General features: G+C 37.7%; 1 protein-coding gene across 16 annotated transcripts in view; it reads left to right on the top strand.

Annotated features, from left to right (window-relative positions):
* RPS6KC1 (ribosomal protein S6 kinase C1) overlaps positions 1-15,019 on the top strand; it is a 230,954-nt gene that overhangs the window by 117,910 nt on the left and 98,025 nt on the right. For 14 of the 16 annotated variants that reach the window (XM_021063835.1, XM_021063841.1, XM_021063842.1 and 11 more), the window contains one exon: positions 8,950-9,042. The exons of the other annotated variants lie outside the window; for them this stretch is intronic. In XM_021063835.1, the coding sequence (XP_020919494.1) occupies positions 8,950-9,042 (93 nt within the window). The remainder of the gene's footprint in view (positions 1-8,949; positions 9,043-15,019) is intronic. 16 annotated transcript variants of the gene reach the window in all.

The raw sequence follows: 15,019 nt of genomic DNA, 5'->3' as shown, positions 1-15,019 counted from the left end.
TTAATTATTGTGACTCTGTGTTCTGTTTGCTAATCTTTTCCTATTTTCTATCATTGTTCTTTTTGATAAAATGTTTATTTTTTATTGAAGTATAATTGACTTATTATTTTAGTTTCAGATGTACAACATAGTGATTGAATATTTTTATACATTACAAAATGATCACCTTGATAAGTCTAGTTACCATTGCTACCATATAAAGTTATTATAATACTGTATTCTTCATGCTGTATTCTTGCTGTATTCATGCTGTATTCTTCATGCTGACTTATTTACTTTATAACTGGAAGTTTGTATCTCTTAATCTCCCTCACCGATTTCACTCACCTGTTACCCTCTCTCCTCTGGAACCTACCAGTTTGTACTGTTTCTATTGAGTCTGTTTTGGTTTTGTTATGTTTATTCATTTATTTTGCTTTTTAGAGTCTACATATAAGTGAGATCATATGATATTTGTCTTTCTCTGTCTGACTTATTCACTAGCCTGGTACCCTCTAAGTCCATTCATGTTGTTGCAAATTGCAGGATTGAATTTTATCATTTTTAAACGGGATGCTTATCTACAGATTACTTTGAATCCAGTGCTTCTTTTCTGTGGAGGTGGCACCCTGCCCTCTGTGCAGTCCCGATGTGTACATTCTCTGTCCATTTTGGGGACATGGATACAAATATTAAATAGGATAGGCCTCCAAGAATTCACTTGTTTTACTAAAGCCATCTTGTATATAAATATAGTTGATTCTTGAATAAAGTGGGTTTGAATGATGTGGATCCATTTACACATGGATTTTTTTTTTTTCCCTTTCATTATTTAAAGCTGGAGTTTTTTTCAGTAGTAAATACTGCAATACTACACGATTTGCGGTTGGTTGAATCCATAGATTCAGGAGGAACTCTGGCTATGGAGGGCTAACTCTAAGTCATATTCAGATTTTCAGCCGTGGGGAGGGTTGAACCCCTGTGTTGTTTAAAGGTTTACGAGTATTCTAAAAATTTTAGTGAGTCAAAATTAGCAGTATTCTTTCTATTAATGTTAACTTTGAATATTCTGCTTAAAGTTACTCATTCAAACCCCTGTTTATGCATCCTGTCACAGTTCCCCACAATCACTTCTGTGGCACAGTAGCTTATTAGGCAAATAAATATATAAAACTGCTGTATAGCTTTTGACTTGGAGAAAGTAACCATGAAGTACATCCCTCAGAATTTTCCTTCAAGTATAACTTCTAATGAAAATAAAAGAACAATAGTGACAGACTGTTTTAAGCTCAAACCTGTTTCAGGTAGTGCATCATAGGGAATTTGATTCATTTTTAAAAACTATACAAAATGTGTTTTTCCAATTCTACTATAATTCTTTCCATCCATGTATGTCTCATGAAAAACTCTAAAGGCAGACAATAAAAAAATCATTTGACTTAAAAAAAAAAGAAAATAAACCTAAGATCTAATATAGGAAAGCTGATTGTGTTAGATTATTTAAATTCACAAGCATCTGTTAAGACTCTGTGTGTATAGAGTATCCAACTAAATATATATTGGAATTACATAAAAGATGTGACAGTCTCTGTTTTGCAAACCCTAAAGCATAATTGAGGATCCAAAATGTGTACATAATTGAGGAAACAAAAGAGAATTGTAAGAGCCATGTAGAATAATGCAAACTTGTATCAGAAAGGATTCAACAGGGATACTTAGTGAATCCCATTTGGTATGCTAGGATTTTTTTTTTCTTTTTTTTTTTTTTTTTTCAGTTCCTAGGCATGGAGTTTAGAGAAGAGGTTTCTTTTTATTTTATTTGTTTAAAAAAAATTTTTTTTTGGTCTTTTTAGGGCTGTACCCATGGCATATGAAGATTCCCAGACTAGGGGTCTAATCCGAGCTGTAGCTGCCGGCCTACGCCAGAGCCACAGCAATGCCAGACAGTTATGCCTGCGACCTCCACCACAGCTCACCGCAACGCCGGATCCTTAACTCACTGAGTGAGGCCAGGGATCGAACCCACAACCTCATGGTTCTTAGTCAGATTTGTTTCCACTGTGCCACAACGGGAACTCCAGAGAAGAGGTTTTTTGTTTTTGTTTTTGGTTTTTGCTAGAGCAAAATGTTTTTCTTTTAGGGTAAGCATTTGCTTTTTAGTTTCACATTTGTATTTTACTCTGTTAAACCTGGCCCTTATTTAGGTCAGAGACATACTTGATTATTTTTTATGTATAATTTAAATTTGTCTTCTAGAGGTTTTTTTGATTAGCATAGTGAATTCATTTTTTCTCTTCTTTAACCATCTTTGGGCCGTAGTTTCAACCAGTACAATGAGAAAATTGATACAAATGAATTTTTTAGCAAATCTTAAATTCTCTGCAGAGCAAATATTATTTCTCTCTTGAATACTCATGCAGATATTCCTTTCTAGCTTGGTTGATTAAGACAGTAAAGGAGTCCTCCTTTTTTGGTTTTGAAATTTTTTGTTGATTGCTGTTTTTCCCTTTGGTGCAGTCCCAGTCATGACTCACTTTACATGAGTTTTCTCTGATGGTTCAAGCTTTTGCTTTATTGAATTTATTTGCGACTCTTATGTGGTAAATTTTAAAGTTCCAAAATTTCTAGTCATTGACAATAGTATTCCTTTCAAAAAAGGACAGAAAGGAGCAAAAGGCCTCACTTTTACTTCATTACGGAAAGGCAGATCTTAGAAAAAAAGGAAATGAGCTTTGAACTGAAAGGTGAAGTTTTAGCTGAAGAAGATGGATTCCCCCCCCCTTTTAAATTGTAGGTGACTTTGAATGATATAAGAATTAATATTTAAGAGGATTCCCCTGGAAAAGACTTAGAAGCTTTTTTTTTGTCTTTTTGCCTTTTCTAGGGCCACTCCCTCTGCATATGGAGGTTCCCAGGCTAGGCGTCTAATCAGAGCTGTAGCCGCCGGCCTACACCACAGCCACAGCAACGAGAGATCCAAGCCTCGTCTGTGACCTACACCACAGCTCACGGCAATGCTGGATCCTTAACCCACTGAGCAAGGCCAGGGATCGAACCCGCAACCTCATGGTTCCTAGTCGGATTTGTTAACCACTGAGCCATGGGGGGAACTCTGCTTTTTTTCCTTTCTTTTTTTTTTTTTCTCTATTTTTAGTTCTAGGAATTTAAAACTCAAGATCAATGAAATTTAGAAAAAGACAATAAATGGTCTAAATTTAGTACATAAAAGATTGTGTAGTTTCCAAAGTATGAATACATTTTTTGTTTCATTTACATGGTATTAATGAACAGTTGGCCTTCTGTACCCATGGGTTCCACAGTCGTGGATTAAACCAACTGCAATTTGAAAATATTTTGGGGAAAAAAATTACAGGAAGCTTTAAAAAGCAAAACTTGAATTTGCTGCCCACTAGCAATTACATATATAGCATTTACATTGAATTAGGTATTATAAGTAATTTAGAGATGATTTAATGTATATGGGAAGATGTGTGTAGGTTAAATGTAAATACTGCACCATTATATATAAGAGACTTGAGCATTTGCGGATTAGGATTTTCCTGGGGAATCCTTGAACCAACCTCCTGTGTATCTTGAGGGACAACTGTATGTAGAATATATGCCTTTTGTGAATGTTTTGTGTATAGTTGCTATAATGTTGAAAATATTCCTCGTGCATTTTGTTTACTGAAAATTGATATTTCTCAATTCTTCTTTAGAAAATATTTTAAAATAAGTACTGTGTTACTCTTAGTGAGACATATGCAAAGCAGAGATGGCAGTCAGGCACATTCCATCCACATCAGTAATGGGACTGCAATTAAGAGTCATTCTTGAAATGTGATCTAAGAGACCCTTATTTAGGAAACTGAGTATTGAGGGTTAATAGGTTGCTAATGAAAAGTCTCAGCAAAGCCAAAAATCTACACAGATGAATCCAAGTTCAGAAACTAGTGTAGTTAGCTATCTTTGTTCAGAGTGTGAGTTTTTGTGCCTTTTTTTTTTTTTTTTTTTAAATTTATGGCTACACCTGCAGCATATGGGAGTTCCCAGGCAAGGGACTGAATCCAAGCCACAGCTGTGACCTATGCCAGGGATTGAATCCAGCTCTGCATGACCTGGGCCACTGTGGTTGGATTCTTAATCCATGGGGGGAGTTCTCAAAGTGCAAATTCTTCACATGTTCTTTTTTTTTTTTGTCTTTCGTCTTTTGTTGTTGTTGTTGTTGTTGTTGCTATTTCTTGGGCCGCTCCCGAGGCATATGGAGGTTCCCAGGCTAGGGGTCGAATCGGAGCTGTAGCCACCAGCCTACGCCAGAGCCACAGCAACGCGGGATCCGAGCTGCGTCTGCAACCTACACCACAGCTCACGGCAACGCCGGATCGTTAACCCACTGAGCAAGGGCAGGGACCGAACCCGCAACCTCATGGTTCCTAGTCGGATTCGTTAACCACTGAGCCACGACGGGAACTCCTTCACATGTTCTTTGTACAGCTCTGCTTTTGTCTTTGATTGCTTATTCCCTCCCAAATAATACTGACTTACTCTCAAGTTACTTAAGGATGAGTAGCTAATGCTGCCCTAGATGTGGTTGGTAGACCAGCAGTACGGCATCACCTGGTAGCTTCTTGGAAATGCAGAGTCTTAGGCTCTACCACAGCCTTACTGAATCTGAATCTCCGTTTCTATAGGGTCCTCAGGTTATGTGCATGCAACGTTAACGTTTGAAAAGTACCTCACTACTTGGTAAGAATGGATAGATTTCGTTGAGAAAGGGAATAGTATCAAGTGAAAAAGACCATGGGCAGGATAAACAACAATTTTGAGAAACCCCAAAAAGTAAGCAAAAGTAAGCCTCACTTAGCCACTTAGAGAATGTCAAACAGGAATAGTAAATAGGTATTCCTGGTGTAAACTAATAAAACTAGGGCTAACTCTAATTCACTGGCACTGGCTGCCAAGAGCACTGTATTGCCAGACAAAGTGTGGGATTAACAGTGGTGTCTGCCATGGGCTTGAGCGGTCGAGTGATACATACTTGCCGTCTTTGGTTTTTGAAGATTGGCGGATCATCATATATTCTTGCCTCTCCCTGTTCCTCACCCCCTATATTTAGTTTTGAACCCCTTGCTTCTCTAGGCATCTTCTGATATTGTAGCTAATACATAAAAGTGGAATTCTGCTTTTTTCATTAAGGAAATCAGCCATGTTGCCTAGAAATATTTTTACCCTTCTCCACCCCAGTAGCATTGGTGGAAGTTTCCCTAAATACTACCGTATTATTTTATCAATAAGATTTAATCCTCCCTTATCTATTACCTAGTTTTGTCATCTTAGATAAATTACTTAACCTTGCTGCTTTTCAGTTTTCTCATCTGAAAAAAAAATGTTGGACTTGATCTCTGTCTCTTTCTGTTCTTAAAATTCTATGGATTTATGTTCTTAAAATTCTATGGATTTATGTTTCCTTTTACCGTCTGAAAAAAGGAATAGATCTATAGGGATTCTACCCAATTTAAACACTGCATATCAGAAATACAGGATTTTTTATTGATGATTTTATTTCATGATCTTTCTTTGTTCATTTCTCTGATCTTAAACTTTTATAGATGGTTAAAGTAGAAAGAGAACTTGAATGATCACTTTGCCTTTGGTCTTTCCCCATTACAATTTCACCATTTCTGTCTTTGCAAAAGTAACCTTCCTAAGTCACTGTTTTCATTGGGTTGTTGTTCATACAAAAACTTGTTTCGTAGACTCTGGAGAACATAGTCCAGACTTTTCCTCTTGGCATTCAGGTCCTGTTGGTGCAATTAAAACTGACCAGCATTAAATGTGTAGCTATTTTCCTCTCTTCTGCAATTTGAACATTTCCCCACCAGGCCAGTTTTCTTCCAGTCCTATGTATGATGTCCTTCCTAACCACATTCCACTGTAACGTTTAGAATCCCCTTTTGTTCCACTTCTTTCAGAGACCAGTTTATCATACACTAAACTAGTGACTTATCTCTGTTGTCTTATATGTGTGTGTGTGTGTGTATATATATACATATTTATTATTTATTATTTTTTGCTTTCTAGGGCCACTCTTGAGGAATATGGAGGTTCCCAGGCTAGGGGTCCAATCAGAGCTACAGCTGCCAGCCTACACCATAGGCACAGCAACATGGGATCCAAGCTGCATCTGTGACCTACACCACAATTCACAGCAATGCCGGATCCTTGACCCACTGAGTGAAGCCAGGGATTGAACCTGCAACCACATGGTTCCTAGTTGGATTTGTTTCTGCTGCGCCATGATGGGAATTCCATGTTGTCTTATATTTTTAAAAAATGTTTTATTTTTGTTTAACTTTTCATCTATTTGCCTCATCTCCTCTAGTAGATGGTAAACTTATTGAAGCTGGGGACTGTGTCTTTTGTTGATTTATATCCTCTGTCATCACACACATAGTGGGCCCACAGAACTTTATTGACAGGCACATCAGAGATTTTGTGGTTTGCTCTTTGCTGTTGAGATTGCTAACGTAAACTGATAACTTTCTTGGGAAACTGAATGATCTAATGACATCAGTGAATACAAGGATATAGGTAGCAGATAGAGATGTGGGACCTATTTGGCCATCAGATAATGTCATGAATAAATTAAAGTATTCCTAACCATTCCTTCGATCAAAATCACAAGCAGGTCTTATTCTTCCTTGATAGTAGAAAAGGGGGAGATGAATTTTTAATGATCAGAATGTGTTGTGTAGAAGAAAGACCACAAGCAGTAGAGTGAGGAGTTGGGGTGTAGGCTCAGATCTTTCACTGCTCTTTCTGACCACAAACACCCAACCATTCCAAACCTCCCTTTATTTATCTGTAAAATGGAGATTATAATCATAACTTTTTATAAGTAGTAAACGCAGGGCAGATGAAGGATGAAGATGAAATAATAGGGATTAAGAGAGAAGAGACTATTTCTTTTCTGTGTCTATTAAAATACCCTGCTAAATGTTTTTATATCCTTAAAAATTCCCTTTGGATTTTAAGCTTTTAAGGAAGCAGAGGTGCATCTGTGTTTTATGTCATCTAGCTCAGCACCTAATAAAGTGTGAGATTCTAAAAAAGTATTTTTTGAAACATATCCTGGAAGTAGATTGAATAGATTTGAATAGATTTCAAATGATTATCCTGTCCGGTTGCCACTGTCATGAACATTCTTAAATCTCATTAAAAAATAAAAAGTCATCCTTTTTAAAAAATTAAACACTACCTGTTTAGGCATATTAAAGTTAGTGTTTGCTTGCTAAACCTAAAAGCAAACAAACTTTTTTTTTTTTTTTGCCATTTCTTGGGCTGCTCCCGAGACATATGGAGGTTTCCAGGCTAGGGGTCCAATTGGAGCTATAGCCACCGGCTTACGCCAGAGCCACAGCAACGCGGGAATCCGCATCTGCAACCTATACCACAGCTCACGGCAACGCTGGATCCCTAACTCACTGAGCAAGGCCAGGGATTGAACCCGCAACCTCATGGTTCGTAGTCAGATTCGTTAACCACTGAGCCACGATGGGAACTCCAAACAAACATTTTTTTAAAGGAATTAGAATTGTTGCTTTTAGAAAATTTTACAAAGTGTATTTTTCCCAGTTATAAATGACATCTAATTTGTCAATGCTACCTCCTCCGCCTGTTACCCTCCTCTCTTCCTACTTCCTCTTTTTTCTCCTTTTTTCCTCCAGCCAACATGCTAGACACTGTGAGTCTAAAGATGGATAAGGCATATTTCCTGTTCTCAAGAGGCTTCTTGTCTAGTGACGCTGGTCTGTACTAGGACTTGAAAGTATCAAAAAGGGTTACTCAGTAACTCTGTTAATCATGGCATTTGGTTAACCAGGATATTTGTCTTCTACTCACGGGGATGATAAATGTTTACTATATATTCTGATAGATTTTTCACAACAAAAAGCTCTGTTCTGAGGACACTGTAAGGCTTTGTGTGTTCTGTCATCCTTTGCAGCATCACCATTTTAATGCAAAATGGATTATTAAAGCATCACTTTCTGATTGTAGATGCCAAATGGAGATGTATTTGGAGTTTATTGAGTCTAATGTCTTACTTGACTGATAGGGAAAAGCCAGGACCAATGGATGGGGAGTTGGGATTATTATTTTATTGTGTGTGGTACTAAAGTATCCCTTCTGTGTTCACTGATCTTTTTTGGACTTTTTTGGTAGCGAACAGACTAACTTTTCCACATCACAGATGTTCAAATATTAAAAGAAAGATTTTTCTGTCTCCTGTAAATCATCTCTTTTCTAGGCTTAAATAATCTCAGTTCTAATAATTATTGGTTATATGATAGTTTCTTAATTTTTCATTATTATTGGCAATTTTTCTGGCTGAACTTGAACCTGCCAATTCTTAACACTCATAGTATATATTTATAAGGTAATAAAAGACTATAGTTTTATGATGAGAGAAAATGACTTATGTTCCTTCCTTTCCCAAGCTCATCCCTACCTCTCATTGTTATGTTGTTTTTCAGTTAGACTCCCCACCCCCACCCCCACCCCCTGCACTGCCCTTCTAACTCTTGAGCCTTCTGGGGTAAATATAAGGCTGTGATTGATTGTTGGCTGAGTTATCCATTTGTTACAAAGTTTCATATTAGCTCTACAGTTCTGAATTGAATTAATGCTCTAGAACTATATCAGCTCATTAATTTTTCTTTTTAAAATTTTGTTTTCAATGTTATGATTTACTTGTAACTTTTTTCTTGCTTTTTCTTTTCATTTTCTTCGTTTTTTATTTTATTTTTTTTTTATTTTACATTACAGACAAACAGAAAGTTCCTCCTTTCATCTTTCCATTCTCTGATTTATGATAAATTTAGTTTCCTTTGGCCTGGCATTTGCTTCAGCAGGCAGTCTTCCTTCAAGTACCTCCCTGATTGATGTATAATCTTTGATATCTTCCATTAGCCTCCAGGATCACTAAGTTCAAGGCCCCCTTGGAACCTAAGGAGCCCTGCCGAGGAGCTGAAGGCCTTCAGAGTCCTTGGGGTGATTGACAAGGTAATTCTTCAGTGTCTCTTCGAGAGTTCAGTCATAAATTGACTGCATGCTGACATTATGTCTTTGAAGCTTTGGATCTTAAGGATATGAAACAAAAGGAGAAAATGACTCAAATGCATCTGCACTTTAAAATAACAAAAGCAGAAGAGAAAAAGCTTTTATCTAAGCAATTCATGTAAGGTCATGCAAAATATATTTGTGTTAAAGGAGAAGGTGCTTATTTGTTGGCATTCAGTCTAGTAAGGGGTTTGGTTTTATAAATCTGTTATAGCAGGTAAAGATATACTTTGTGTTAGTTATAAAAACTAGTGAGTCAATAGTTCTTCAGGATTAACTGGTATAGTCAATCTGTTGGTCAAAAAGAAAAATGGTATTTTCCTAATAACTACCATTTCTCCAGTCCCTACTTTTTATCAGACAATGTTGTAGGCATTTTATATAACGCAACTTATTAATCCTTCTCCAGCCCTGTTATTTGTATCTTGATGGGAAAGTGATGTTTAGAACAGTTTAAGTAACTTGACCAGAAGTCACTTAGCTGTTTAGGGCAGTACTGGGTTTCAGATCTGATCTTTGTGACACCAGAAGCCATACTTTTTCCAGTACACTAAAGCTCCTTTGCACACACAAACACATTTTTATATTTGGGATAAAAATCCTGTGGTAACAGAAGTATCTGCTGTTGAATTTCTCCAAATTTGGTGACATCTTAGGTATGCCAAACATTAACATTATTGGGCTTGTCAGAGAGTTTACAAATGTAATTTTAAAACCATGCACAGGAGTTCCCGTCGTGGCGCAGTGGTTAACGAATCCGATTAGGCACCATGAGATTGCGGGTTCGATCCCTGGCCTTGCTCAGAGGGTTAGGGATCTGGTGTTGCCGTGAGCTGTGGTGCAGGTTGCAGACGCGGCTCAGATCCCGCGTTGCTGTGGCTCTGGCATAGGCTGGTGGCTACAGCTCCGCTTCGACCCCTAGCCTGGGAACCTCCATATGCCGCGGGAGCGGCCCAAGAAATAGCAAAAAGACAAAAAACAAAAAAACAAACAAAAAAAAAAACCCATGCACAATAGACCGTATTTTAAACATATTTGACTAACTACCACTTTATCTCTCAGAGTAAAAGAAAATACCATAATGTTAGGTATGAATTAATTAGTCTTTTAATGTTAATCATCTTTTGTGAAGTATCTTAGTGTTCATTTATAACTTCATGTTCATTGGATACTTCTTGTGTTCTACAGTATGTGTGTGATTCCATGCTAAAATTGAACAGTATGTGATTTATTTCAGGTAATTTGGACAGTAATTAAGAGTTTAGGGTATTTCAAAGGGGACATTAGGTTGAATATTATATGAAGCTGTTAGGGTCTTATTAAATTCTTATAAGCATCAATTTTCTCAAATTTATTTTCACTGAATTTTGAACTTAAAGCATGCTAAGCAGTAGGACTTTTGAGCCTGAAATATTTCCTTTACCGTGTTTTTCCTAGCCTTTCCTTCTATTTGAGAATACAGAGAAGTAAAATAGCAATTAAATAGTTCTTGGATTTCTGTGCAGGCAGATGTATTTTTTTTTTTTTGATGTACAGTGTCTGCTCCCTCTCTTAGATCTGTTTATTTTGACAAAGTGTGACCTTTCATGTTTGCTCTTATCATGAGTAGGTCACTTTCAAGTCCTAGTAACAGCTCTGAGTCTCACACATTTATCCAAATAAGAATGTTGACAGTGGTGGAATTCCTAAATTCTGTGCTGAAGTGTATAATTTACATTAGCATCTTTGTTCTTTTAACCTGGGGAGTATGTTGGTATCTAGAAGGGGACATTTTAACTTTCTAAGTAGAAATAAGGAGCTATGTATTTTGGAATTAATAAGCTTTGCAAATAATCTTTAAAAGTTTGTAATAGTCTCTACAAACTTTTATAAAAACATGAATAAGTAGGTTTTAAAAAAACTGAATTGTTTTTAAAGAAATTCCTCCTCGTTGTAATGAGGAATACCTAAAATTTGGGTTTTAGAAACTTGAAGTGTGGAAGAGAAATATCAATTCTCAGATGACTAGAAAATACACTGGTTACATTAATCTTACTTGTACCTAATATGTTTTCTCTGTTTCATTCTGATGTTCTTTATAAGTTATTTTGAGTGTTACTAATAACTTAGGAAAATAAAATTTCCCTAGGAATAAGATTTTCCAGACTTATATAGTAAGTAAATAAAGTAGATTTGTTCATTAATATATCTGGACTGTGGACTCCATGAAAATGAGATCTTGTCTTTTTTTCATGTCTATAATCTTGGCACGTAGGATCATACCTGGCATATAATGGGCATTCAATAAATATTTGTTGAATGAATGAAATTGAGACTAAAGTAACTTTAAATAGATCATATATAGAGCGACACCTACTGGTATAATATGAGACTGTTGCCTAGTATCATGGTTCAAGACACACAACCGTCTTTACCCAGAGGGACAGTAATTTCACAGCTGTATCTTGTCTAGTATTCAAATGGAAGTAAATGATACTCTGTTCTTTAATTGGGATTATGAAATCTTTCAATGATTATGAAATCTTTCTATATATGACAAGGAACTTAAGCTCTTGGAATAGAAATATGCTGGTATGCATTCAGAAGCAAGACTGATAAGGTCAGTGAAGGCCCTCAAAACATACAAAGAAGAAAATGAGGGGTGGTTAACTTGATAAAAACATATGTGGCCTTCATATTTTTGAGGGCTATTGAAGATAGAATGGATATACAATGTTTTGTTCAAATCTTGAGGGTGAAAGGAGTTACTAAGTATGCCAGATGAACAGACGCAGACTAGGACGTCTTAGGCAAATAGAGTCTCTGTACCCCTGGGAGAAAAGCAACGAGGGATAAGCCTTGCTTGTTCACATCCCCCAGAGAATACAACGAGAACTAAATGAATACAGGCTTTCTAAATTTTGACTAGCGATTAGAGATAACTTTCAAGAATTAGGATTGGGAGTTCCCGTCGTGGCGCAGTGGTTAAGGAATCCGACTAGGAACCCTGAGGCTGCGGGTTCGGTCCCTGCCCTTGCTCAGTGGGTTAACGATCCGGCGTTGCCGTGAGCTGTGGTGTAGGTTGCAGACGCAGCTCGGATCCCACATTGCTGTGGCTCTGGCGTAGGCCGGCGGCTACAGCTCCGATTCAACCCCTAGCCTGGGAACCTCCATATGCCGCGGGAGCGGCCCAAGATATAGCAACAACAACAACAACAACAACAACAAAAAAGACAAAAAGACCAAAAAAAAAAAGAATTAGGATTGAACAAAGGCAGATTGGATCTCTCCGTATCTTATTTGTTTCTTGTAATTAGAAATATTCAAGTAAAGGCTGAAGGATCATGGATGAGGTTGTTGTACAAAGAATTCAAGCATTGGTTGGATTTTTTGCTAGATAACTTTTGAAGATTTCTTTTAGCCCTCAGATTCTACCTATAGCCTTCATGTAGTAATAGCAAGAGAAAGTAGAAATCAGTGGAAGTACAATACTCAGATAAGAAAGATTGATTGTTGTTTTTTCATGTAAGTTTGTGGCTGTGTGGGTTCAAACTTTTGTGTTTATGTGTGTGAGGTATGAATATGGAGGGGGTGTATATGTTTGTATGTAGAAGGATTGTTTATGTATAGGTAATTTGCAGTCTGGGTTGGTAGTTTGACTGCTAATAGGATGCCCCTATGGGAGAGAGTTTCTGAGAAGGTTGCCTGTTCATGTAGGATATCTATAAAAAGGATAAAGGAGTCCACAATCTAGTAAACGGTAATATACTAATGTCAGTTTCCTGGTTTTGATATGTTCAATAAGCTGTTACCATAGAGAGGAGTTGGGTGAGGGGTGGATGGAACTCTGTGTTATTTTTGCAACTTCCTGTGGGTTTCTGGTTTGTTTTTAGCCAGTCCTTCGGTGTGTGTGTGTGTGTGTGTGTGTGTGTGTGTGTGTGTGTGTGTGTGTGTGTGGTGTTTACAAGGTTAAGATCGTTTGTTTTTAGCCAGTCCTTCGGTGTGTGTGTGTGTGTGTGTGTGTGTGTGTGTGTGTGTGTGTGTGTGTGGTGTTTACAAGGTTAAGATCGTTTGGCTAGACCAAGCAAAAAATCAATTCCACTAGGATGCTTTATAAGAGATGCCACATACTTTGTAAACCTAAAACTATTACATCAAGTGCCTTGGCATTTTGTAATCAAGTTAGCTTCTCAGCTTTACCTGATGTTTGTTGGGGAGAATTTTTAGGTCGCCTTGCTTTTGGAAAAAATATAGGGGGTTCTATTTTGTGACTAAAATATGATTGAGAAAATTCATGGAGATTGTTCATATTGAGTAGATGTAAAAGACTAGTACTTAATATTTTTAAGGTTCTTAACTAATATCGTCTATGACGTGGAAAAACTGTCATTGGGACACAGAAGCATCAGTGTTTGGGTATCTACTCTTTGCGGGAACATTGAGTCGAATTGGATTAATAGGAATTTGTCCTTTATTTAAACAGTGTGGTGAAATAACATTATCTAGTATCTTTATCAAATTTTAGATGTTGGACTTTTGCTTCGAGAAAAATGGAGTTGATATCCTTTTATCTGTTCTTTCTGCCAAGTATAAATAAAACTCTGGACATTATGTAAGAAACAAACATAAGAAGATTCTGCAAAGTCGAGAATGAAAGGAGGACAGGCTAGTGACCATGGGACCTAATAGACTGCATGGTGGTGAATTCCCTGAATTTTCTCTTGCCTCACTTATTCTATACTGGATGTTGGAGAAATGGGCAACTCAGAGAAGATAACGGGCACAAACCAAAAACGAACCTAACAAAAGCCTACACTTTCTGGCCAAAGGACTAGGAAAGGGGCAGTTTAAAGACAGAAAACTTTTAGACAGTAACCATTCTACTCCAGCCAAACAGCACAGGAAAACTTTGGCCCTGCCTCACCACCACCAGCAAAGGCTGCTTGAAGCTCCAAGACGTCATCCTTACAAGTACGTAATGAGGTGCCACATTCCCCTGGTTGGGATGGTGTCAGAAATAGCCAACGGAGGATCTGAGATGAAACATGTCATTTAAGACCCCTTGGGGAGCCTGGACATTTAGCACACCCCCCCCACCCCCACCCCCAGTTGGTAAAGCGGCTCCTTTTCTTTCCCCACTTGGGTAGGGTCAGAGGAGGCCTGGTGGAGACAGGATTTGGCCACTGCCCAGGGTAATGAAGCTACCCCACATGGTGTCAGTGGAGGCCATGCGAGGAGTAGTAAGGACATACCTCCACCCTTCCTAGCCAGGATGATATCAGCAGAGGCCGGAACTCCTACCCCACCCAACTGTAACTTTCCTCCCCCAGATGTCAGTGAAGCCCAGATGGAGTAAACAAACCAGTTAGCCCCCTTCCCCATCAGAATGATGCCAGGGAAGGACTGCTAAAATAAAAACATTAAGTAAGATCCAACGTCTCATAATATCCAAAATGTCCAGGTTTGGATAGAAATTTGAGAAATTTCGACAGAAATTTGAGAAAAGACAGTCAACTAATGCCAATACTGACCTATACTTAGATGATACAGATGTTAGAGTTATCTAACAAGGATTTTAAAAGGGCCATCATAAAAATGCTTCAGTGAGCAATCACAGGCATGCGTAAAACAAACAAAAATACATAGAGCCTCAGCATAAAAAAGGACAACCAAGTGAAATTTTAAAATTGAAAATACAGTAGGAGAGAGAGGGAATTAAAAACCTCAGTGGGCTCAGTAGTGCAATAGATAGGACAGAGGAAATAATGAATTTGAAGACAGAACCATAAACCTGCAGACTGAAGCAGCGGAGTGAATCTCAAAACAGGATAAATCCAAGGCACATCATAGTTCTGAAAATTAAAGGCAGAAGGAATTTGAAAGCAGTGTGAGGGAAACAACGCTTTACCTGTTGAGGAAAAACAGTTCAAATGACAATTTC

Source organism: Sus scrofa, chromosome 9 (assembly GCF_000003025.6).
Source record: "Sus scrofa isolate TJ Tabasco breed Duroc chromosome 9, Sscrofa11.1, whole genome shotgun sequence".
NCBI classification, from domain to species: domain Eukaryota; kingdom Metazoa; phylum Chordata; class Mammalia; order Artiodactyla; family Suidae; genus Sus; species Sus scrofa.
The sequence above is the reverse complement of the archived record's forward strand: the minus strand, read 5'-3'. Positions and strand labels throughout refer to the sequence as shown.